Raw genomic sequence first — 25,355 nt, forward strand, 5'->3', positions numbered from 1 at the left:
TGTTATGGTATTTTGTGGCACTCAAGGTTTTGCTATTGGTTCCTGGAGCCAGAAGTTTGCATATATTGTGTGTGCGTGTGTGCGCGCGCGCGCGTGTGTGTGTGTGTGTGTGTGTGCGTGTGTGTGTGTGTGTGTGTGCGTGTGTGTGTTACTGATGAGAATTTCACCTCTTCATTCATTCTGTCTGAGTCAGATCATTTGACTCGGCTCACCAACATGAGTCGACTCTGTCAGCACCAAATGACTCACTGCCTCATTTTTTAACTCAAACTTTGCAATATTTTAGGAATTACTCTTCCTTTTATTATTTAATTACTAATGAATGCCCAGCCTGTTAATATTTGCAAATCGGTTCTCAAAATTCCCCTGAAAAAATGGAGTCGACTCATATGAACGACTCCTTGCTAGCATGTGCTTCTGGAGTAAGTTGTATGAGGCTCATGATCTAAACATCTGAGCTGCCTAATAAGAAGGATATTTAACCGTGTGGTCTGTATCAGAACATGATACATCACTGACCCGAATCAACACTGTATTTGACCTCGACACGTGAAGAATTTACAGTGTCACTTTCAGAGTGTTTGAACAGCATTATAAAAGGTTCAGGAGAGGAGGGGTAAATCTGCAAAACTGTTATAAAATAGCTCACTGGCTCAATATAAACCTGTGCTGAGATCACTGGAGTCTCTTAAAACCTGTACAGTGCAACCTTTGGATTCACTGACAGCATTTTTTCAGACAATCATTGCCTCGGCTTGGTAAGTGGTGCAGAGAAAGGGTTTGTAGCTTTTCTAGTTTAATCCTTTCTCGAATTTTCAATCGTATTTTTCAATTCACAATTGATATAATTCAGTCTTGATTCCTAAACGCTGCTTTAAAACCTGGCTTTATGTAAATGATGCCTTGTGTGAGAGAATCCTTGTTTTACTCTAAACATTCTCATGGTTAAAACGTTAGAAGGATGGTGTCAATTTTGTCTTGTTGTTATGTCTTTATACAGGAGTAAAAATGAGAAATTCCTTTGGGATCCGGTTCATCCTTCTTGTGTTTGTCTGCGTCTGTGGGGTCTACAGCACCAATGGTAAACCTGTCAATGAAAGAAATAGAATCATATTAGCGCGTTATTCTCCTCAGGAAAGCTTGGAATTGTGAACTTCTTTGTTCGTTGGTTACTAGTCATCTGAGTGATTAACCCTTTTAGCAGAACATACCGTATTTGTATATATCAGATGAGTACTAACAAGTTAGTGATAGGAGACTAACAAGACTAACAAGAGAGACATGAGTTGTAACAAGCTAGCAACATATCGTATTAGCTTAAAACGTCTTTCTCTCCAGAAATGTTACTATGGTGACTTCCACTCACATTTATTCCCTTCATTTCAGTTACATCAACAAGTAAAAAAACCTGACTAAATCAATTTATTAGAATTATTTTTGGTTTTTTTTTTTGCTTTTTTTGATCATGGCTTCTTTATGATTTTTTTTTTAATAATGTGTTTATTCTTTTCATGTTTGATCTTTTAGACTTGTTTTCATCCGTTTTACTTAATGAAACCTATTCACAATTAATGTAAATGATCAGCATTTTTATTTAAAGACATTTATCTTAGCGCCCCCTGGTGGTCTGAAGGCCTACCTTGAGCTGAAGGTCCAGTCTCGCTTTCTAACCCATATATAATCTGTGTTTTACCAAAAACCCATCAGTCACTATTCTGTCTAATCCCCCAACAAACGGAGGGTTGATTCAGACGAACCCGGATCAGACCGTGTCTCTGACCTGCACAGTAGTCGACTCCGCTGCACCAGAGGAACTACTGTGGTTCCGAAACAGACAACAAGTAAGCCTCAAAGATGGAAACCGCGTGAACACGAGCCACGTGTGCGTGCAGCCAGTATCCAGAAACGACAACACGGTCACTTTCACCTGCCAGCTGAAATCTAACGTTGATGTGAAGGCCTCCATCCAGTTAGAGGTTCAATGTGAGTACGAGTGAGGCCTGACTTTATGGGTGTGTTTGTGTGTGTGTGTGTGTGTGTGTGTGTGTGTGTGTGTGTGTGATGTGTGTGTGTGTGTGTGATGTGTGTGTGTGTGTGTGTGTGTGTGTGTTTCCACTATTTATATTTCCATAAAAGTCACAAAATTGAGCTTTTCTGGCTGCAACAGTGGGATATATATATATATATACGTATATATATATATATATATATATATATATACACTTTAAGAGACAGATTAAATGACACTGATGTTTATAGCTGCTATAACCTATAACAATGATAACGTTTTGTCTGTAATGTTTTGTAACAAAGACAAAACGTTATCATTGTTATAGGTTATAGCAGCTATAAACATCAGTGTCATTTAATCTGTCTCTTAAACGTCACCAAAAAAAAAACTCAGGAAAAGCTTGTCAAATCACTGAGAAACCGTAAAAAGTGCAAAGTTCTCTGTAATGAAAACATGGCAGAAAATTTCAATTTCACAAACAGTTATCATATCAATGATTATACCGCTGGTTACTAATTGTTTATCGGTTTATTATTAGACTTAGATTACATCGATAATCCACTTCCCAGAAAAAGAGAAATGTTCTAGAACAAGGCCATTTATTCAGTGTGTGATTTGAATTGTAGCTGAAACCACAGTCAAAAATGTCGACACCTTTGGACCAATCAGATTCAACAACTCAACACTGACCTTAACGTCTTTTGCAGATCCGCCAACTTTAGGAAAAGACGTGAACGTATCGGCTGAGGAGACGAGAGACACGGTTCTGTCCTGTGACGTTCAAGCTCATCCTCCAGTGAGCGTGGTCTGGAAGAAGAACGATGAGCTAATGGATCTTTCTTCCAGCAACTACAAGACCAGTAACAACGGTTTTACGGCGACGCTTTCCATTACGAACGTCAATCGTGACAATCACCAGGGCATGTACACCTGTGAGGCCGACTCAAGCGTCTATGGAGTCAGCAAACGGAGCTTCAGGGTCACTGTTGTAGGTTTGTGTCTCTGTAAACATCATCATTACAAAGTTTAAAGAATTACTCTGTAGCTTTCTAATCCATCTCCGTCGTTGAACATCTTTGTCATGTCTCACTCCACAGCGGTGCTTAATATTAAGCTCTTATAAAAATAGACACTCAGGACATTGTAGTGTTTCATCATTATTCATGGTTTTAATCAAGTATATAAAAAAAAGGTTCTTTTTCCTTTCTGTTATCTTTAATGGAGATATTTCTATAAAAAAAACATTTCTACTCTCTGAGATCAAATTTTATCTTTAACCACTAAAATTTGGTGTAAGGTTCTCAGACAAAAGGAAAAACACAGGTCTTTTACACTGAAAGCCATCAGTGTCGTGACTCTCAGTGATAAAATAATTCATTTGTTTATACACAGACTCTGTGATGAAGTTCCCTCTCTGGCCTACGGTGGCCGGCGGGGTGGTCGTCCTCTTAACCATCCTTCTGGCTGTCATTTCCCGATGGAAGAAGATCATGAAGGTAGACTCATTTTCATTAAAGTGAACATCATTGGCCTCTTTTGAGAACCTGAAGTAGGAGTCGCTCTTTAACACCTACGTTCTTTGTTATTCGCTGTTATTCAAGTGATTTGTTTTTTTCTTTCAGTGCTTTAAGAAAGACTGACGCTCATCGAGTGGGCCATCATCTGCAGATCGTTACAGCCACCGACCATCACAGAGAGGACGTAGAGAACACGGACCGAACATTTCTTCTTATATAAAGAGTTCGACTTAATTAAAGGTTTAAAACTCCTGCCAGTGTGACACCGTGCTTTTAATGATGATTCACAAGCTTGGTTTGTTGACCCTTGAGTTTAAAAAGAGCCTCTAGAGCATTGACTTTCTTTGTCAATACCATGGCAATATAATCTCATTAAATTATACTGCTAACTATTATAAATTCTCAAGGACAAGGTCAAGGAGTTCCCGTGTTTCTCGTAAACATGCAGGAAAAATAGATTTAGATCTTCATCACTTCACATGTAAGACACAATATGGTGATGTTTCTGAACTTATTTTTAACAGAGATAAGATTTCTTCAGCGTCAAGGTCACGTAGTACATGACTGGTTTATTATTCCTTAAACACAAATACAGTGTCTAATGTAACTAATGAGGTAAGGGGACTAATGTCACAAAAAACATTTCTTACTTAATACATACAAATATTCAGCATACACATCAATATCCATTACTACAGAGGCTGGGAAAGAATGAAGGAAAAGAAAGAAAGAAAGAAAGAGGGAGTGAGAGAGGGAGGTAGGAAAAAAGGGACAGAAAAAAGACAGAATGGAAGCAAAGTGTATGCAGTCAGGATTCAAGAAGCTTTTATTGTCATTTAAACCATATACATATATATGTAACACAGTACACAGTGAAATGAGACAACGTTTCTCCAAGACCACAGAGTTACATAAAACAAAGACAGAGTTAAGGACTTAAGTAAGTTAGTCCTAGATACATAAAGTGCATCTGTGTAACCTGGTGTACACAGTGTGAGACAAGACAACAAGACAGTGCAGGACAAGACGAACAAGACACAGTGCAGGACAAGACGAACAAGACACAGTGCAGGACAAGACGAACAAGACCCAGTGCAGGACAAGACGAACAAGACCCAGTGCAGGACAAGACGAACAAGACACAGTGCAGGAAAAGACAAACAAGACACAATGCAGGACAAGACGAACAAGACACAATGCAGGACAAGACGAACAAGACACAGTGCAGGACAAGACGAACAAGACACAGTGCAGAACAAGATGAACAAGACACAGTGCAGGACAAGACGAACAAGACACAGTGCAGGACAAGACGAACAAGACCCTGTGCAGGACAAGACGAACAAGACCCTGTGCAGGACAAGACGAACAAGACACAGTGCAGGACAAGACGAACAAGACACAGTGCAGGACAAGACGAACAAGACACAATGCAGGACAAGACGAACAAGACACAGTGCAGGACAAGACGAACAAGACCCAGTGCAGGACAAGACGAACAAGACCCTGTGCAGGACAAGACGAACAAGACCCTGTGCAGGACAAGACGAACAAGACACAGTGCAGGACAAGACGAACAAGACACAGTGCAGGACAAGACGAACAAGACACAGTGCAGGACAAGACGAACAAGACACAGTGCAGGAAAAGACGAACAAGACACAATGCAGGACAAGACGAACAAGACACAATGCAGGACAAGACGAACAAGACACAGTGCAGGACAAGACGAACAAGACACAGTGCAGGACAAGACGAACAAGACCCAGTGCAGGACAAGACGAACAAGACACAGTGCAGGACAAGACGAACAAGACCCTGTGCAGGACAAGACGAACAAGACCCAGTGCAGGACAAGACGAACAAGACCCAGTGCAGGACAAGACGAACAAGACACTGTGCAGGACAAGACGAACAAGACACTGTGCAGGACAAGACAAACAAGACACTGTGCAGGACAAGGCGAACAAGACACAGTGCAGGACAAGACGAACAAGACACAATGCAGGACAAAAGACAATACACAAAAACAGCAGAAAGAAAGAAAGAAAGAAAGAAAGAAAGAAAGAAAGAAAGAAAGAGAGGGTGGGAGAGAGGAAGAAAAGAGAAGGAAAGAAAGAATGGCAGCACAGTGTAGAAAGAAAGAAAGAAAGAAAGAAAGAAAGAAAGAAAGAAAGAAAGAAAGAAAGAAAGAAAGAAAGAAAGAAAGAAAGAGGACGGAAGGAACGAAAAAGAAAGAAAGACAAAATGGCAACATGGCCTAAAAAAGAGGGAAAAGAAAGTGAAAAGTTCTTTATATCAAAATACAGAATCTGTTTTTCATGGAAAAAAATGAACTTATGAATTCGACCAATCAAGATGAGGGACCAGTTTGAGGGGCGGGGCTTCACAGTCTGGGAAAAGAAGGTCCGCCAAATTTAAACTGTAAAGAAGTGAAGCGTTACAACAGTGTGGAGGATTAAAGTGTGAGAAGGAAGGAGCTGGTGTTCGACTTCAAGTCTCTTGTGTTTCTCTTCGGTAATGTACACAGTATTGTTATTCATTAAAACTTCGGTGATAAACAGTTTAGCACAGCAGCTGTTAGCCACACAGCCGTTACCAGGCTAACGTTAGCCACATAGCTGTTAGCAGGCTAACGTTAGCCACATAGCTGTTAGTTTGCTCACTCTATTGTTTCTGTCTTAACTCATAAATGTCAAATATGAGTTAAACTATTTCATTTATTACTCAGACCCTATTAGGAAAAAAATGCATTGTTTGATATTTGGTTATTTGGTGATAAAAAAAAATGTGTCCTGCATTTAAAACTAATAAAAACACTAGTTTGTGGGCGTGCAGAAGTGCGCATGCGCGAACACCCCAATACACCCAGTGTTCAGAGGCGTTAATGTCCATTCTTTAGAAACAATAAGATGTTAATTCAAAGTGTACAAACACATTTCTGCTTTGTTTTTGTCTCTTAAAGATATATTTTATTATTTTGTTGCAGTGATAGAAATCACAGCTCATTAAACAGACCTCATGAGTGAAAACAAGCTCAATAATAAATAAAATAAAGCTGATAATAATAATAGATAGATCTATTCTATTAAAAAAAAAAAAAAAAAAAACTCGCCTAAACAGTTTATAATATTTCTGTACACCAGTGTTTCCTATTAGTATAGACCACAAAATGGACATTATGAGTGTCCAGGAGTCCAGAAATCTCTGGCGATACAGCACAATAAGACCGATATACACTCTTAGTTAAAAAAAATGTATATCATTTGAATGAAACTACACAAAATCCTAGTCTTGGAAGTTAGAGCTACGAAGATGTTTGTAATATTGATTTGTAAGCTAACAACAGAAGTCTCTCACCACCTCGTCTGCAGCTCAAACGACCACACACACACACACACACATGGTCATGGCTTTTAGTTTGGGAAACACTGCTGTTTTCATACAGGAAATCTGTTCAAATGGGATCCGTGGAAATTTGTCGTTCTTCTATAGGCACCCCTTTGAAAATGTGTGAATTCAAAACTTCTGTTTGCTGGCCGAGGTGTTCATCTTTTACTTCTGGAAACTATTGTCAGTAGTTAAACTCCGATAATGTTACTGAATAAAAACTCTAAACTGTCTTTTAAAGCAAGTATAAAAGATTCTGAAAGTGCTTTCAAATGATTTGTCAGTAAACATAATGGATTAATTGTCTGCATCTTCACACCATCAAAGTCAATCATAATTACCTCCATCAAATCCCTACTCTCACGAACCTACTAGAAACCCGTCCTTGTTATGACCGCACACTAAATCGCTCCTGCTCCACCGGTACTGGTTTATTTTATTATTAGCTTTTAATTGTCACACTGTCATACTTTTTTATTTTTGGAATGTGTATAACTATCGAATATATTAGAAGAACAAGCACATACATACATGAGTGTAATGGTCAGGGTGCAAATACTTTTGGCCACATAGTATATCTAATGGTGCCATAGAGGTTTTTAACCTTAATGATGCAACACATTCAGTCCAAGTAGACATCATTTACAGGCTGATTTATTTTTAAATCACTGAGATTTGCATTAAACCCATTCAAGAGACCAGTCAAACAGATTAAGAAGAACCCAATCACACACATAATAACTTTGATATGCTGGATTCATTTCCTGTAACTAATTATGGGTGCTGTTTATCGTAATCGCGTATGTATGCCCAAGAAAATGTCTACTCATTATTCGCCTGTTTAGATGAAGCCCTTGTGACACTGAAAGGTCTATTAAATCATCTGTCACGTCTTTAACAGATTCGACTTTCCAACCCTTCTCACAGCGCCGGTTCCTGTCATGTCATCAACTATCACAAGCGGCGTGAGCGGCCTTAGCTCCACCGTGTCTGGGATGTGGCGCTCTCACAGCGTTCTCTCCGAGTCTGAACCAGAGAGTTCCCCCGAGGCGACACAGCGGTTTCGGAAGCTCCGCTCCTCCAGCTCTCTCAACTCCCTGCGCATGTCTCTGAGGAAGAGACTTCCTTTAAAAACCGTGCAGCCCACCAGCAACGTCCCGGAGAATCCGAACACAGAGGAGTTTCTGAATAGCAAGAAAACGAGCACAGTCACTCAGATCAAACGCACTGCCAAGAACACCATCGGAAACGCTTATCAGGTCAGCTTGGTTTCAGATACGTGTTCTAGCTCACTGTGTGAGAATCCCACCTGCTTCACACCAACACCACTAAGAATAAACATCATTGTCATGGCAGCACTAAGAACAAATCATTTCTGGTTGACTTCCAGTATTCTGTGTGACGCTGCTCGACGTCTTTATTTCTTCCCCTCAGAAGTTTCAAAAGAGCACACAGTCTCGAGAAGAGTGCCTGGTGAGGACGCCTGGCAAGATCATAGAAGGAGAAGAGAACGAGCGCTCTCCTGCAGTTACGCGCACCCCTAAACGACAAGCCGTTACCCCTGGGCGCACGCAGAGATCAGCCAAGCGTAACCCACGAGCCGGAGGAACTCCCGAGGCCGGCGAGTCGGCCGTGAGAGCAGTGAAGAGCAGAGGAACCAGGAGGCAGTTGGTACGCATGGCAGCATTGAGGAGCCCTTTCGCATCCCCTAACACGGCGAACCGCCGCAGGTGAGCAGCGCACAAGGTTAAAGAGTCGCTGTATTCGTTATGTAGCATTAGTTCAGCTCCAGAAATCATCCACGGTGAGCAGAGGTGAAAGTCTTGCCTGCAAGTGTCTGTTTTTTTGTTGTTGTTGTTGTTTTAACGAGTCCTTTTTCTCCTGCCTTAGGCAGTTTGATCAAGATCTGGACAGTGTATCAAAAGGCCTCAGGAAACTAAAGCGCCTCTCTCAAGCTTTTGATGAAGTCATCGGGAGAGACGAGAGGTGAGTAAAAAGTCCGCTTCATTTAATACACTGCAATTTCAAAGGACAAACAATACATTTGATTTCCTGACAGGTCCTTCGCACAAAATGTCGCCAGTTTACAACGGAATTTAACCAGAAACGAACATAAAGATGATGAATTTTTTATGTAGTTCACCGGTGTGTGATGTGTCAAAGGGAAAACGGCCATTTTTGGCAACCAGAATACATCTTTATATATTTAGTACAATTTAGCCTTATTAGATAACATTAGTGAACATTACGGCTTATTGAGCTTATCAGTGTACATGAAAGCACATTGTTGAATATTACAGGATATATCAAAGAAAAAGTTTTGGATGAAATAAAACCTTCGATTAGGTTTATATTTATTGTCAAATCCATTCAGGAATCCTGGAGGTTTGTGATGGATCTCACAGTAACATTAGAAGTAAACGATAAATCTGTTGACAAAGTTATTCTAGAGAAAGGGCTTCATGTAAATGTAAATAATAAAGATACACTTTCCTACTCGCATATAAACACAGACGCTTTCTGTCAGTTTGTTTTTGCACCCTTTCATACATCCTGATTTTGGTGTCCAGTCCATTTGGTATTTGGGTGGGTCTCTTTTTTGTTTTTTTTTCCCCTGACTAACGTCCGTCTGCTTTCACTCTCCTTGAGACCGTCTTCCCGCCAGAGGATTTGTCATGAGCGAAAGATTTGTGGCTGCTTTGGGGTGTGTTAGAGGAACACACAGATGCGCACACACACACAGATGCGCGCGCGCACACACAGATGCACGCTTACACACAGACGCACACACACAGAGACGCACACAGGCATGCACAGACTCACACAGACGCACACAGAGACACGCACACATATTTGCATGTTATAGTGACCTTTTAATGATACAGAATAGACGTGATGGCACAGTTTGTGTGTGTGTGTGAGAGAGAGAGAGATTTGGAAAGCACTGCAGTGTATCAGACTGCACAGAGTTTAATATTCCCCCGTTATCTGGACCCACCCCCTCACCCCACACCCTCCCAAATTCCTCACATAACTCCGTTCCCGCCAAGATTTTCAAACTCCAGTCGCTTTTCCATTCAAGGAAGTCGTCTGAAACACTTCCAGTCCTCACCGCTGTGTAATCGGCAGCTACACACAGTCTGCTGTCCCTCAACATTTCGCTCAGACTTCACATGAACACGTGGCTTTTTTTTTTCCCCTCGTGCATGAAATCATCTACTAGAACTGTACCACATTTCTAAACTGCTCCATGAAATGAAATTTAAAATGTTATGTAATAAAAGTACTTATGAGTCGGAGCCTGAACGAACAAAGCTTTTGTCATCCCCCCATTTTTTTTAACGTTCACTCGTACCCGTTTGACATTTTCAAACCGGTGGCCTTTCAAACCGCAGATTTACACGTCCGGCGGCGCAACCCTGAAGCGTCCCATAAAATCAGGAGGCTGTGTGTGGCAGCAAGGCAATGACCTTTTACTTGTAGTGCAAGAGAATTGATTAACCTCCTGAAATCCGGTTCCTCTTCCCCGCCTCGGGCTGCCGTCAGTCTTTTCCAATTTGTTTCATTGTTTTGTGTTCATGCATTTTCAGCGAAAGGCCTCGAGTTTGTCCATGAAACTGTAGACTAACCTGTCTTTCATTCCGGCAGCAGAAAATTCAAGTACTCTGTTATAACGGAGTAAAGCCAAAGGTAAAATCATATCACAAAATTTATGATCAAAAAAATCCACGTCTTTGTCATGCATGAAGGCTGTAAATATACTATGGCTAAAAGTTTGTGCCCCCCTTAACCATCACATCTGTATGTGCTTACTGTACATCGCTTTCCAGATTTATTCCATATTAAGCTTCACTCTTCTGATAAAAAAAAAAACAACTTTCCACTAGATTTTAGATTCTAGAGTGTAGGATGACTGTTTGGATGGGATTTGTGTTCGTTCAGCCACATGAGATTAGTTAATGATGTCAGATGAGGAAGCCTGGAGTTTCAGTTCATCCCAGTGAGGCTGAGTCAGAGTCAGGGCTCTGTGTAGGCTACATGAGTTCTTTCTCTCCAACCTTAACCTCAACACCATGTCTTTATTGAGCTTTGCTTAGTCCACAGGAACCGAATCAAGCCTCTTTGTTTCAGCACAAAACATTCTATACAAACGCGAGGTTCAAAGAAGCAGACGTGATGGTCAGGTGTCCGTTTACTTTTGGCCATATAGTGTAGCTTCTTCTGATATCTGGGAAACCCCCCCCCCCCCCCCCCCAAACTAATAACTGCAGCTGACTGATGCATGGCCTTAAACATCTTGTTCTGTCACATATTACTACCTTTCACACACTGCTGTACACTCCAAGATCCTGACCCACGTTTGTTCACCGTGTCTGTGCAGGACCGAGGCCGTGGAGCATTACAGAACAGTGATGGCTCACAGCTACGGCTCCATCTCCAGCACCACAGGGAAATTAAACAGATCCTTCATCCGGCAGCAGAGCCGACAAATTCGCCACAGAGTGGGCAGCTGGACCGACAGCGCGCTCTCAAACCTCCGCAAAACCACATAAACATCAAGCCACCTTCTGATGCATTTTTTTTTCCTTCTTCATGTCTGTTTGTCACCATTAGTCCTGACTCCTCGTCGTCATTGTCTTCGTCTTCATTTGTGTGTATCATATCAATAACTGACGTCTCAATGTAAGCTAAAGATTTTTTGTTTCACGCCAAATCGTTGTCATGCTGTTACAGTTTAAAGGTCACGGCTGAAGATAATGTGAAAGCCCCAAAAAAAAAAAAATGGGCAAAAGTTTTTTTTTTTTGTTGTTGTTTTTTTTTTGTTGTTTTTTAAAAAGCAAAGTTTCACCATTGGACCAAAGATGAATAACGTCTGGGTTACAGTTCTTACTTTCATTTCTATTTAAACCTAACACTATAACGAATGTAGCGAGACAAACGTGATGTTTACTAACCCGTAACTAGTCTCTAGATATTATTCACTATCTTATAGACTCCACCTTGTATCGAGGTTTATCTTTTTTTTTTCTTCTTCTTCTTCTTACCACACTAATGCTGCGTACTGTTATTTAACAGCACAATCCAGATCAGGTCAGAAAGATTTCAACAACAGCTGCAAAATTACTTTAAAAAGATGTCGATTATGTGCTATGGGTTTCATGTGATTTTCTCTAAACACTTAACATTCTTGAAGAAATGTTCGCTTTTTATACTTTAATAAAAAAACGTATCTGTTCTCTGCAATGTTGTGGGGGTTTTTTTGGGTTTTTTTTTTTTTAAATAGTACAACACTGTTATCCACACCGGACAAATCGCTAACGTTGGACAAGAACACTTCTGGTCTTATGCAGCGTCCCCTGAAGTCCTGAGAACTTCACCCACTTACCCTAAAGTCTGCTTATAAAAAAAACCTACCAGACGTTTTAATTCCCATAATCTTTATTAAATCTTACATCGTTACGGTTCAATTTCTTTTCTCTTTTACAAAAGACACCATCTTCCAACACCACACCCGTTTATTATATACATTTATATACAATATGTTACAGGACACATATACAGCTTTCTACAGGTCACTACAACTCGGTAACAGACACGCGTAACACTTTCTGACGTATTACATGCTGCAGCCGTGTGTACAACAGCACATACCGACATATATCCGTCTAACACGTAAACACACAGCGCGATGCCGGTTGTTCTCGGACGAGAGTCTAGTGGGAGGCGATTCATACATGCAGGCAATTCAGAATAAGATCTGAAATAAAAGACGTTTTTGAAAAGTCGACTAAAACCGAGCCGAGAGCGGGCGGCAAGGCCGGCGAATAATAGGCTGTCAGTGGCGTGCTGCTATAAATAGAGCCGGTTACCTTCACAAAAGAGCACCACGGCAGCCAGCAGAAAACACGAACACCACGTACATAATGAGAGCTTCAGGCGTAGGTCACAATCTGCACTCGCAAATAAATTATCCTCTTCCTCGTTATCGCCGCCAGGGTTCTCGGGCCTCCGCGTTGTCAATCACGACGCTACTCTCCGTTTTCCATCGAGGACCAGGGTGAGAAAATCGACAGAATCGTTAAAAAACGTTCTTTTAAAAATACATTTGCTTCTACGAGGGTGAGCATGTGCGTCGTACAAAATGGTGCTTGTGTAGAAAAATACAATGGAAAAAAAAGGCGTATATATGTATATAATATTAAAGCAAAAAACTTTAGGAAGAAAAAAAATCACTGCTGAAGCTAATGTTCATAATATTAATATGTACTGTGGTTGCCATGGCAGCACACAATCATTTGAAAGATTTTTCTTTTTAGATGTTTTTTCTCCTGTTATTATGTTTGTGTCCTACACCCCAAAGTACCACCTACCACGATAATTATTATATTTTTCCACTGATACAAAGATCTTTTATCAAGCATGGATATCATTTCCACGAATACAGTCAGCGTTCTCAAAACATATACCCTTTTTTTTTTTTTTTTTTAAAACTGCTCTCTGATGTAACACAGAAAATAAGCAGAGAGTGCTGTAATAACTGCTGGGAAAAAATAACATCCCAAACCACCTGATACGGAGGCACCGTTATCCCACAGATTGGTCAACAATGCCTGAAGAACCCAAGTGACTCTGGGCAAATTGTGCAGAGACAAAACAGACAATCATTCCCCTCGGTCAGAACAGCGCTCACAAAGAAAGCGAGGTGGTTTCTTAAGACCTTCTGGCTTTATCGTGCTGATTGGCTTATTCAGGATCCGTAGGCTAGCGGAGCGCCTGAGTGACGCATGTCGGCTCGAGTGCGTCAGCACAAAACAAACGGGAGCTGGATAAGTAAAGGAGCCTCTCAGCTTGTCAGCACTAATAAATGGCAGCCTGTTGCACTACACTGAGCACCGCATTACTGTTTGTCTCCAGACTGCTTCAAAACTTCACCGGTTTAAAGAATGGCCGGCTTCTGGATTTAGCTGATTTTATATTTAGAAGCTTATGAAGTTTTTCACAAATGGGAATGAAATTCTGAACATTTCACAACACTCGGTTAAAAAAAGTCTAATCTAAACCTTTTTACCACAAGCACAATATCGTACTTTTATCCGTGCACCAAGTGGTCACATGTTCTCACAGTACAGCAGTAAAGACTCCTGTTTCCAGGTCCTGATCGTCAAATTCGATGCGGATCTCAGGCCCGTCCCTGTATCTCTCGGGCTGGCTCTGAGCGCGCTCTGGTTTGGGCGTGGACGACGAGGAAGCGGGTGGAGATGCCTGCTGCATGGACATGGCTCGGCGCAGCAGCGGAGTGCGCTTGCATGTCAAGAAATCAGGCGATGGAGACAGGAAGTCCGGCTTGGACGAAAGGCCGAAAGAGCCCTGGCGCAGGATCATGCGGTTCTTCTTGGGACGTGAACCGTGCTCGAACTCCAGAGCGGAGAGGTGAGCCGCGTATCCCTCGCTCAGGAACTGTGATCGGAATTAAAAAGTGAGCTTTAAAGACACGACGGCGGAAAACGAGAGCGATTCAGGTTCAGCAGTGTCTGATTTTTATACGTCATACCTGGCACTGGTGCTGGTGTTTCTTGGACGGTCGTCCCACGATGTAGATCTGCGAGGCGTCCAGGCCGAGCGCGCTGTACACAGACATGTCCTTCATAGAGCCGTACGCCGCGCTAATCTTAATGTGACGCTACAACACGCAAAGAAAGAATAACGAATTTTTATGGCACGCTTCATTCTGATTGGGCGAATGAAATTATGCGTGACCTTTTTCAAAATGAGGGTAAATTACTCGATGAACAATTCAACAGCAGATGGTTTTCACCAAGTCTACTTGATTAAATCAGTTTTAAGTTCTCGTGCGCTACCTCGTTGATGAGGCTTCTGAGAAAGAGGGTTTTCTGGCGCAGGGGATCATGGACGAGCCCCTCGGAGAAAAACACCATGCCCTGGGGGAAGTTGTGCTGCGACAGCCACGACACCACCCTCTGCTTCTGCATGTCGGGTCGACCTGTGATGTAGATGATGAGGTAACCGAGGTCCTGCCAGTGCCTGCAAAACACAACGCCGGAAACATGCAGCTGTATACTGACACCTTGCAGAACAGTATTAGGGCTTTTTCTATCTAAAACCACAAAACGGTCACAGACACAACTGTCATGGATGATATCTCCTTTGTCACAGCAAAACCCTAGACTGCAGTTGGCTTGGTTTTGTTTGCCATGAACATCACGTTACAGATATGTTTCTAAAATGATAAAAAGGCTGCAGGCTTCCTGTTAGGAACCTGACGAGATCTTCTGCTTTGCTAGATCATCTACGTCAAGGTCTTGTGCTTTCTGAGATACTTTTCTAGAAGTGCTTTTGAAGACTCTATCAAGGAAAACACAGATACCGGTTCTTTAGGCTGTAGACGAAGACTAGCATCAGTCTTTAAACCAGGGGTCGGCAACCATAAACACTCACAGAGACATTTGGACCCGTTTCCCACAGGAAAAAAACACAGGGAGCTACAAAACCCTTTTGACATCTAAAATGAAGAGAACAGCTACATATGTCGGTTTTTACCTTTATGGAAAGTGTAGAAAAAACTGTAGTGTGTTGCATTTAAGAAATCAACGAACTGCTACCGAGTAAACGAAATTTTATTTCTGCAGGCAAACAAAAATATTTTGAACAGTTTGAACTAACCTTAACAAACAAGATGCTGGGTTGAAGGTTACCTTCAAATAAAATGTTCAATGTCTAATCGAGTCCTCTTCGTATTCGTGACATCAACATTTTAACTTGCCGGCTGCAGCGAACTAAAAATGCGTCTGCTTCTGTGTGTCGGATTTCGCAAGTCGGCGGTTATGACGCAGATTTTGAACGACAAAAAAATTAAACACGGTTTATTTTAATGTTACAAGAACATCATAGTCTTCATTCATTCATCTTCTACCGCTTATCCGAACTTCCTCGGGTCACGGGGAGCCTGTGCCTATCTCAGGCGTCATCGGGCATCAAGGCAGGATACACCCTGGACGGAGTGCCAACCCATCGCAGGGCACACACACACACACTCTCATTCACTCATGCAATCACACACTACGGACAATTTTCCAGAGATGCCAATCAACCTACCATGCATGTCTTTGGACCGGGGGAGGAAACCGGAGTACCCGGAGGAAACCCCCGAGGCACGGGGAGAACATGCAAACTCCACACACACAAGGTGGAGGCGGGAATCGAACCCCCAACCCTGGAGGTGTGAGGCGAACGTGCTAACCACTAAGCTACCGTGCCCCCTAAAATAAATCTAAATTAAATATTTATTTTCCAAATCTACAGGGAGCCGCAGCAGAGGGATGAAAGAGCCACTTGCCGACCCCTGCTTTAAACTGTGTGGGGAGGAAACACAGCAAGAAGAACACACTTTTGTCTAAGTACTTCAAGAAGAGGGAGGTCTTTAGTCATCAGCTGTTCGGATATCTAGAGGAAGCTAGTTCCACCACCCAGGTACCAGAACAGAGAAGCTTTGGAGCTTCCTGGGAGATGGTGGGACCGGTCGAGCAGTGCTAAAGGATCTGAGAGAGCGCGGTGCAGTGAGAAGAGCTCTGAGTTAAGAGGGTCCTGGTCCGTGTTTGGCTTTTTTTTTAGGTGAGCATCAGTTTAGTAAATCTACCTGAAGCCAGTGAGGGACAGCAGTAATGTGGGTGGTGTTGAAGAACTTCAGCAATGCACATTTTTGGACATCTCTGAACACTTTTTGCACCATTCTGTGTCAGAATCCCAGGAGATTTCTAACATTGTCACACAATCATGCCACAAAGTCACTCAGATCACTTTTCCCTCCCATTCTGATCCACGCTTGGCTGATTGGATAACTAAACTTATCCATTACACTGGCAATCAGTGTACCATTTGGCTCTCAAGTAAAACCCCGACCCCCAACACTCACCGAACCACATCTACAGCTCCAGGTCGGACTTTAGGGTCACTGCCCATGAGAGAGACGCTGGCAGCAAAGGAGCCGTCAATACTGAACACCACACACTCCATTCCTCGTGGCAGCACGGTGAGGAACGCCTCCGCACTCGTCTGGTCTCCTCTTGAAAAACATCAAGTGCCAAAGTCAACGTCAACGTCACGGCGATACGGTTTAAAAAAACGGTTTAATCACGATCACTCACTTGACCACCATTTTGATGGGGTAAACGCCAACCGAGAGTCTCTTGTTTGCAGGAATGGTGTAGGTCACACGACCACTGCTGGTGGTTACCTCAGTATCAAACAGCACCCATCGTCCCGATCCGGGCTGCGTCGCCAAAAACACATCCACCTGATAAAAGAAAGAGTTGCAGCGATGCTCTACAGGACTAACTGGTAAAGTCAGCAAATCATCGCTGTCGGGCGGAAACCTCGTATGTCCAAATTTTGTCATTTTCATATTTTTTCACATATCGATGCTATTGGTCAGTCCCCACGTGGGTCTGTTATTTTTACAAGTTATTAACCAATCTAAAGTCTTGAAAATAGCTTGAGCTCAAATCTCATAACTCCATTGGACACTTCAACTGTCCACCTCTTCCTCACTCCGTGGGAGAGCTTCACGGCATATTTCTCCTCAAGAAGAGTCGCGACGAATCAACACGTCTTCTGAGGTAAATGTCTTCAAAACACTGGGCTCAAAGAAAAAAAATCTTGACCCCCGCTAGTTCTGGTGCTCGTCTGAGGACAGGAATTTAGCGCATGACAATCCACTGCAACGCGGACTAAACCCTGTGCACTGCAGATAAGGTACAGCGTTTTTTTAATTTCCTGAAAAGTAATAGTTTTGGAGATACGAGGATTCTGTCTGACAGCGACGAAATGAAAGTCTTGGCACTCTAGACATCTTCCAGTTGCCTAGTTTAGTTACGTAGCTTTATTGCACATTACGTAGCACATTTATTGATTTCAGATGCTTTTTACTAAAACCATAAGCTTTTACCAAAGCTACTTACAATTATGAGCAAAGCGATATATAAAACAGAGTAAACCTGTTCGATCAAAGTGCATTCATTCATTAATACATTTTTTTTTTTTTTTTTAATACGACTTTTTCCTTTTATAAATTTTTTATTTATTTATTTCATTCATTCATTCATTTTCTACCGCTTATCTGAACTACCTCGGGTCACGGGGAGCCTGTGCCTATCTCAGGCGTCATCGGGCATCAAGGCAGGATACACCCTGGACGGAGTGCCAACCCATCACAGGGCACACACACACACACACACTCTCATTCACTCACACAATCACACACTACGGACAATTTTCCAGAGATGCCAATCAACCTACCATGCATGTCTTTGGACCGGGGGAGGAAACCGGAGTACCCGGAGGAAACCCCCGAGGCACGGGGAGAACATGCAAACTCCACACACACAAGGTGGAGGCGGGAATCGAACCCCCAACCCTGGAGGTGTGAGGCGAACGTGCTAACCACTAAGCCACCGTGCCTCCCATTTATTACTATTAATATTTTATATATCTTCACTTGTCCTGCATTTGTTTGTTTGTTCGTTTATTTACTCGTTTATATATACATTTTGGCTTTATTCGTTCTTTTGTAAATTCTGGCGTGATGCGAACCTTCTCTCCAGCAAGGGTGACCATGTCCAGAGGGCCGTACATGAACCTCCCCACCAGCGTCTGTGGCCCGTCCTCTGTCGCGATCACGTCGTGTACTCTGTGGTTAGCCGTCACGTTCTACAGGCATACAAACAAACAAACACACACACACAAACATAACCACAAACACACACAACCACACACACGTCCACACACACAAGAACGGCATCTCAAGCAATCTTACAGCTTCGGATAATATTAATCAGACGGATCATTAAGAATCGAGAAAGCTTTCACACTGCAGTTTAGTCTGGAACACGTGACGGTTCTCATGAAAGAGCAATAATGTAAAAGAAGAAAAAGCCGTCATGTGGACCATCAAAATAGAATCGGAATAGGAATCGGAATCGGAATCAGAATCAGAATCAGAAAGAGCTTTATTGCCAGGTATGTTTTCAGGGGATGCACTTATTTCCAGGGATTTCAGTACAGCGTAACAGATATTGCGTCATCGGGTAGGCGTGGCCTAACCCTAACTCTAACCATAACCTTAGTTTTTGGTTGTTTATTTGTTTTCTAAAATAAATCAACCTGCATGATTGTTTTGTCCTTCGTAGTGTGCTGTTTTGTTTTTGTTTTTTTTTAAAAGAGGGCGTTTTTCCAAGACCTCCGGAAACACGCCCACTTTACGTCGTGGTAAAGAAACCCCTGGGATTTAGTGAATGCCATGTTTTCACATACGAGGAATTTGTTTTAGTGACAGAAGCTCCACAGTGTAACAGAATGACATTGACAAGACATGAACACATATATAATATAGACAGTTTGTATGTACAGTGGAAAAATGTGCAAATTAAATATACATAAGTAAGTATGTGTTTTAAGTAAATAATGTAAGAATAGTGATGTGTGTTCCGTGTATGTCAAGTGTTCATCAGATGGATTGCCTGAGGAAAGAAACTGTTCATGTGTCTGGTCGTTCTGGTGCTCAGGGCTCTGTAGCATCGACCAGGTGGCAACAGTTCAGAGTGAGTGTGCTGGATGTGAGGGGTCCTGAGTGAGTGTGCTGGATGTGAGGGGTCCTGAGTGAGTGTGCTGTATGTGAGGGGTCCTGAGTGAGTGTGCTGGATGTGAGGGGTCCTGAGTGAGTGTGCTGGATGTGAGGGGTCCAGAGTGAGTGTGCTGGATGTGAGGAGTCCTGAGTGAGTGTGCTGGATGTGAGGGGTCCTGAGTGAGTGTGCTGGATGTGAGGGGTCCAGAGTGAGTGTGCTGGATGTGAGGGGTCCTGAGAGAGTGTGCTGGATGTGAGGGGTCCAGAGTGAGTGTGCTGGATGTGAGGGGTCCTGATTGAGTGTGCTGGATGTGAGGGGTCCTGAGTGAGTGTGCTGGATGTGAGGGGTCCTGAGTGAGTGTGCTGGATGTGAGGGGTCCTGATTGAGTGTGCTGGATGTGAGGGGTCCAGAGTGAGTGTGCTGGATGTGAGGGGTCCAGAGTGAGTGTGCTGTATGTGAGGGGTCCTGATTGAGTGTGCTGGATGTGAGGGGTCCTGAGTGAGTGTGCTGGATGTGAGGGGTCCTGAGTGAGTGTGCTGGATGTGAGGGGTCCTGAGTGAACACACACACACCGTGAACACACACCCGGAGTGGGCAGCCATTTATGCTGCGGCGCCCAGGGAGCAGTTGGGGGGTTTCAGTGCCTTGCTCAAGGGCACCTCAGTCGTGGTATTGCCGGCCCGAGACTCGAACCCACAACCTTAGGGTTAGGAGTCAAACTCTCTACCCATTAGCCCACGACTTCCCACGAGCTCCAGTGATCTGTTGAAGATCCGTGTGAAGATTGGGCCAGCTGATCAGCACAGTTTTTCAGACAGGCTGGTAAAAGGCTGTCTGGGCCTGGTGCCTTTCTTCTCTTGTTCTTATTGAAGACCTGACACACATCATCCTCACTGAACTGAATTTTAGGTGTGGCGGAGTCGGGGGTTACAGGAGGTGTGAATTGGGCTCTATCCCCATTTCTGTGAGCATCTTCTTTGGCCTGACGGAGCTGGCTGAGATTTGCAGTGAACCATAGTTTGTCATTGTTGTAAGTTAAGTGAGTCCTGGTAGGAATACACAAATCCTGACAGAAACTGATATATGATGTTACAGTCTCTGTGAGCTCGTCCAGGTCGGTGGCAGCAGCTTCAAATAACAGTCCAATCAGTGAGAGAGAAACGGGCTTGTAAATCCTGCTCCGCTTCCTTAGTCGATAGCACAGAACCGAACCTGAGACTTCCTGTAGGAGGTGGTGTGAGTTCGGGTTGTACGCTTAAACCTTCTTGTTCTAATAAACCCATCGGCAGATCAGGAGGTTCTCCAGTGACCTGTAGAAGGGGTTAAGTTCTAGACTCTGGGTTCTTACCCGCAGTTTGACGTGCGTTCTTCTGCGCAGCCACTTTTCCCGAGGGCTGGACGGAGAGATGGGAACCGAGTCGCAGCAGTCTGCTTCACCTGCCTTCAGACAGTCACAACGCAGCACCTGCACACACACACACACACACACACACATTTTTAAAGATCCTATTAGGTCATTATACAATTATATTGATTCCTCGGACATGTCTATCTCTGATATGTATAAATTATAATTATAAATTGAGACTAATTTTTCTCCTTTGATGAAACATTTCTGTAATCCTGATGGGCGTGGTCTTTTTCAGAATAGCCCCGCCCCCATCCACATTCACACTCTTCATTCATCCAGTACACAGACACTTTAAATCCTATGCCGTGGTACAGCAGTAGTGGATCACACGGTTAAGGCTCTGGGTTGTTGATCAGGGTTCAAGCCCCAGCACGGTCAAGCTGTCACTGTCGGGCCCTTGAGCAAGGCCCTTAACCCTCACTGCCCCTGTGCGCTGACCCCAACCTATGTGAAGAAAGAATTTCACTGTGCCGTGATGTATATGTGAAAAAAATAAAGGCTTTTATTCTATTCAATTCTATTTTGCTTTCATTTGTACATTTGGTGCAGACTTAATCTCCAACCCGTCGTCCTTAATCTGAGCCGCGTTAAACGCTGAGAGAAAAACCATCTCTGCTCATCGCTATCTCTAAAGCGGCTAACTGAAGGAGCGTCTGTTTCCAGAAATATTCCGCGGGGTGACTGAATGACAAAACCCTTTTATGTCTTTTCTTTTCTCATCTTTGTTTTTTTTTTTTTTTGTTTTTTTTATTCGATCCAAGATTAAGATTTGTTTTTGGGACTTTATCACACAGACCGGGTCGTAATCATATGGAAATCTATGCAGCTGTGAAGAAGGGCTACGGATGACTTTGGGATATTTACTTTGGTGACGCAGACATGCGCCTGTGTGTGTGTGTGTGTGTGTGTGTGTGTGTGACAGAGCTGTATGACGCATGCAGCACGACTGCCTTTGACATCACAATATTTAAATGGTCTGCTATAAAAACATGGGATGGTTGTATTCTGATGCTCGGCTGCTGTTCGGTTCCTGACCTTGACAATGTCAAGAACAGAGAAGAGAAAAAAATAAATTACGAAATCGACCCTCTGGCTTCATGTCTGTCTGAACAAACAGACGATAAAGAGGGAAGAGGAGGGAAAAAAGGGAATAGAAGATCAGCCTCGGCTTCAGACCTTCTGAAGGCTTTATAACACCAGGCTGGATTACAGCAACACGTTCGGTTTTATATTTCAGAAAAGTAGCTCATATTTCTGGCTCTTCTAACGGCTTCTGTGTCGTTTTCTGCTTTCACACCAGCGTGTTGCTGATTTTGTCTGATGAAGCCCATTTTCCTTCCCATTAGCACCCAATTTTGCACTTTTCTTAGTCTGATATTAAAGGATCTGTACTGAATGGGTGACATTTAAAAACCCTTAGAGTTGTGGACTTTTTAATAGCAGTTTGGTCCAATATTGTGCCCTCATTACCGCCTCAAAAAAACAAAACAAAATGCCAACATGATATTTTAAAATTGCCATTTTGTACAACCGAGTTTTATGAAGTCAGGCTAAATAGATGAAATTTCAATTTCCATCCAACACATGATGAATGGATGCATCACTTTTTCTTCTGGAGTTGGAAAATTCATTCATTCATTCATTCATTCATTCATCTTCTACCGCTTTATCCGAACTACCTCGGGTCACGGGGAGCCTGTGCCTATCTCAGGCGTCATCGGGCATCAAGGCAGGATACACCCTGGACGGAGTGCCAACACATCACAGGGCACACACACGCACACACACACACACTCTCATTCACTCACGCAATCACACACTACGGACAATTTTCCAGAGATGCCAATCAACCTACCATGCATGTCTTTGGACCGGGGGAGGAAACCGGAGTACCCGGAGGAAACCCCCGAGGCACGGGGAGAACATGCAAACTCCACACACACAAGGTGGAGGTGGGAATCGAACCCCCAACCCTGGAGGTGTGAGGCGAACGTGCTAACCACTAAGCCACCGTGCCCCCCCGAGTTGTAAAATTCTCCACCAAATAATTGAAATGACTATAAATCACCAAATCAGTGACATATTAAAGGCTCCGTGATGCTGTAGGACTCAGATGAGATTTTCTGGATGTAGGAAAAAAAGTGTTCTCCTGACTGGTCACCTGTCCTATCCTGAAACACTTGTGTCCTGATGATGGGAGTGGTCTAGTCTGGATGGCTCCGACCCCATCCACAGTGCAACAATAGTGAGTTCGTGTCATGTAGGTGAAAGGAGGTAATTATGAGTTGAACGCACATGGATTCCGCTGCAAATTTCTGAGAAAACATGGTGGGAAATCAGAATCTGATTACAGTTTTAGAATTTCTAGAAGTTGCTGATACAAATATTAGACACCGGAGTCCATCATCATCATCATCATCATCGTCATCATCGTCATCGTCGTCAAAACACCAACTAAGGAAAATCTTTGAAAGAAAATTGTGTTCATATTCTTGAACTTGTGTTCTTGTGTTCGTGATGTCCATCACTGCTCTGGTTAACTATCTCATCTATGTCTAAGTGACAGCAGACACAACAGCACACGTCTTAAAAAACAAAACAAAAAGGAATTCACTTAAAAAGGAAATCTTTCTGACTGCGAGACCGATAAGCGGCGGACAAACCTTCTCCCGAGCCGGAGGGTGCCAATACTTTCTCACACACACACACACACAAAAAAAAAAAAGCGGAGCGTTAATGATATCACACATTGTTCAAATTAAAAAGAGAAAAAAAAACTCCCAAAGAGTCTAACTTTTATTTTAGATTCTTTACAGAACACAAACAATGAACAGAGACCGGTTGCGCTACGTAATTGCCGCGTTGCATCATCCGGTTAATTCGCCAGCAAGAGGGACGTTATTCAGGACGACTGTCACGACTGCAGCGGTCTGCATTATGTCTAGTCAGCAAGGTGCTTAAGGATGACCTAATTTAGGATAAGGACTCGTGTACGGTACAAAAAGGTGCCTTATGTGACATGATGTACCTGCATGTGATTTCAGGTGACATTGCTGACTGACAAAAGTGAGATAAATTATATTAGTGGTCCTTGTGTGACAGCGTAGAAGTCTGAGATTCATATGTCTTGTTGACACTCGAGTTCTTCTACTCCAACCGTAGCGTCCACTCCGTGTCTTCATGGAGCTTTGATTTGTGCAAATCTATGGTTTACAAGATCATTCATTCATCTTCTACCGCTTATCCGAACTACCTCGGGTCACGGGGAGCCTGTGCTGAGTGCCAACCCATCGCAGGGCACACACACACTCTCATTCACTCACACACTCATACACTACGGACAATTTTCCAGAGATGCCAATCAACCTACCATGCATGTCTTTGGACCGGGGGAGGAAACCGGAGTACCCGGAGGAAACCCCCGAGGCACGGGGAGAACATGCAAACTCCACACACACAAGGCGGAGGCGGGAATCGAACCCTCAACCCTGGAGGTGTGAGGCGAACGTGCTAACCACTAAGCCACCGTGCCCACCTGGTTTAGAAGTATTTTTCATTATTTTGCTTAAAAATAAACACTAATTGATCGTTTTCTCTGAGTTTGGCCGAACGTTTGTGGACACCAAGACATCACACTCATCACGTGTTCTTGTGAAAAGAAAACATTTCATTTCTGCGAAGGTTTCCCACCAGATCTTGGAGCGTGTCTGTGGGGATTTGTGTTTAAACGACAACAAGAAGATTAGCGAGATCACTGGCACTGATGGAGGTCTGGGGTTCAGTCGGTGGTGTTCCAGTTCATCCTGATGGTGTTCATTGGGTTTGAGTCAGAATGAAGGACACTCGAGTTCTTCTACCCCAACCATGGAGCGACTCGTAACGTCCGCACCGTGTCTTCATGGAGCTTTGATTTGTGCACAGACACATTGTCATTGTCATGCGCTTCTAATTTTGTTTTGCAGAAGAACCACATATGGGTGTGATGGTCAGGGGTCCACAATCGTTCGAACGTGTAGCGTAAGCAAACGACCTCCGGGCTTGCAAAGCGTTTGTCCAAAAAACATTAGTTTGACCTGTCTGAGGATGAAGGCCACAGCATCTGTAGACTCCCAGTATGACGCATGGAACAGATGAGGCAGAGCTACAGTGGGGAACGCTGTGAGAACATCAGGGCAGTAGAGCACGTAATCCAGACGCTTCACACCCCACCACCTGCTACATACTGAAACGTATGGGAAAAAAAAGAGAGAGAAAAAGAAAAAATCAGAGTAATGACTGAGCAATAAACTGCGCTGTATCGAATATGATCGTTTTTTCAGACATTAACCCACGTTAGAACATGGATAAGTGAACAAAAAATAAAACAATAAAAGCAGTAATATTTCTGG

General features: G+C 43.1%; 3 protein-coding genes across 7 annotated transcripts in view; 2 read left to right on the plus strand and 1 right to left on the minus strand.

Annotated features, from left to right (window-relative positions):
• Nucleotides 1-690: 690 nt before the first annotated feature.
• On the plus strand, nt 691-3,780 carry tmigd1 (transmembrane and immunoglobulin domain containing 1). The gene is made up of 6 exons (XM_060891566.1): nt 691-758; nt 1,001-1,081; nt 1,708-1,983; nt 2,719-3,003; nt 3,404-3,507; nt 3,634-3,780. Exons 2-6 carry the CDS (start codon nt 1,009-1,011, stop codon nt 3,649-3,651), a joined length of 756 nt encoding a protein of 251 aa, XP_060747549.1. The 5' UTR covers nt 691-758; nt 1,001-1,008; the 3' UTR covers nt 3,652-3,780.
• Nucleotides 3,781-5,629: 1,849 nt separating this feature from the next.
• LOC132860426 (uncharacterized) lies at nt 5,630-12,162 on the plus strand. Of its 4 annotated transcripts, none has more exons than XM_060891619.1 (6): nt 5,632-6,045; nt 7,846-8,177; nt 8,353-8,648; nt 8,809-8,904; nt 10,567-10,608; nt 11,300-11,412. In XM_060891619.1, exons 2-5 carry the CDS (start codon nt 7,860-7,862, stop codon nt 10,598-10,600), a joined length of 744 nt encoding a protein of 247 aa, XP_060747602.1. In that variant the 5' UTR covers nt 5,632-6,045; nt 7,846-7,859; the 3' UTR covers nt 10,601-10,608; nt 11,300-11,412. The 4 variants fall into 4 exon arrangements, with proteins under 4 accessions (XP_060747601.1, XP_060747600.1, XP_060747602.1 ...); XM_060891621.1 differs by having other exon boundaries at nt 5,633-6,045; nt 10,570-10,608; XM_060891618.1 differs by lacking the exon at nt 10,567-10,608 and having other exon boundaries at nt 5,630-6,045; nt 7,820-8,177; nt 11,300-12,162.
• A 177-nt stretch (nt 12,163-12,339) lies between these two features.
• plrdgb (PITP-less RdgB-like protein) overlaps nt 12,340-25,355 on the minus strand; it is a 71,922-nt gene continuing 58,906 nt past the window's right edge. For both annotated transcript variants that reach the window (XM_060891120.1, XM_060891119.1), the window contains 8 exons: nt 25,041-25,189; nt 20,905-21,021; nt 18,526-18,642; nt 17,082-17,230; nt 16,850-16,999; nt 14,778-14,961; nt 14,471-14,599; nt 12,340-14,376 (listed from right to left, as the gene is read on the minus strand). In XM_060891120.1, coding sequence (XP_060747103.1) covers nt 14,038-14,376; nt 14,471-14,599; nt 14,778-14,961; nt 16,850-16,999; nt 17,082-17,230; nt 18,526-18,642; nt 20,905-21,021; nt 25,041-25,189 — 1,334 coding nt within the window. In that variant the 3' untranslated portion in view covers nt 12,340-14,037. The remainder of the gene's footprint in view (nt 14,377-14,470; nt 14,600-14,777; nt 14,962-16,849; nt 17,000-17,081; nt 17,231-18,525; nt 18,643-20,904; nt 21,022-25,040; nt 25,190-25,355) is intronic.

The sequence above is a fragment of the Tachysurus vachellii genome, chromosome 17, assembly GCF_030014155.1.
Source record: "Tachysurus vachellii isolate PV-2020 chromosome 17, HZAU_Pvac_v1, whole genome shotgun sequence".
Taxonomy (NCBI): domain Eukaryota; kingdom Metazoa; phylum Chordata; class Actinopteri; order Siluriformes; family Bagridae; genus Tachysurus; species Tachysurus vachellii.

Bases quoted from the DNA above. Each gene is read 5' to 3' on its own strand.
- tmigd1 (XM_060891566.1), top strand. From the start codon at position 1,009: ATGAGAAATTCCTTTGGGATCCGGTTCATCCTTCTTGTGTTTGTCTGC. The intron at 1,984-2,718 runs GTGAGTACGAGT...CGTCTTTTGCAG, and splicing joins CATCCAGTTAGAGGTTCAAT to ATCCGCCAACTTTAGGAAAA. The intron at 3,004-3,403 runs GTTTGTGTCTCT...GTTTATACACAG, and splicing joins CTTCAGGGTCACTGTTGTAG to ACTCTGTGATGAAGTTCCCT.
- LOC132860426 (XM_060891618.1), top strand. From the start codon at position 7,860: ATGTCATCAACTATCACAAGCGGCGTGAGCGGCCTTAGCTCCACCGTG. The intron at 8,649-8,808 runs GTGAGCAGCGCA...CTCCTGCCTTAG, and splicing joins AACACGGCGAACCGCCGCAG to GCAGTTTGATCAAGATCTGG. The intron at 8,905-11,299 runs GTGAGTAAAAAG...GTGTCTGTGCAG, and splicing joins GTCATCGGGAGAGACGAGAG to GACCGAGGCCGTGGAGCATT.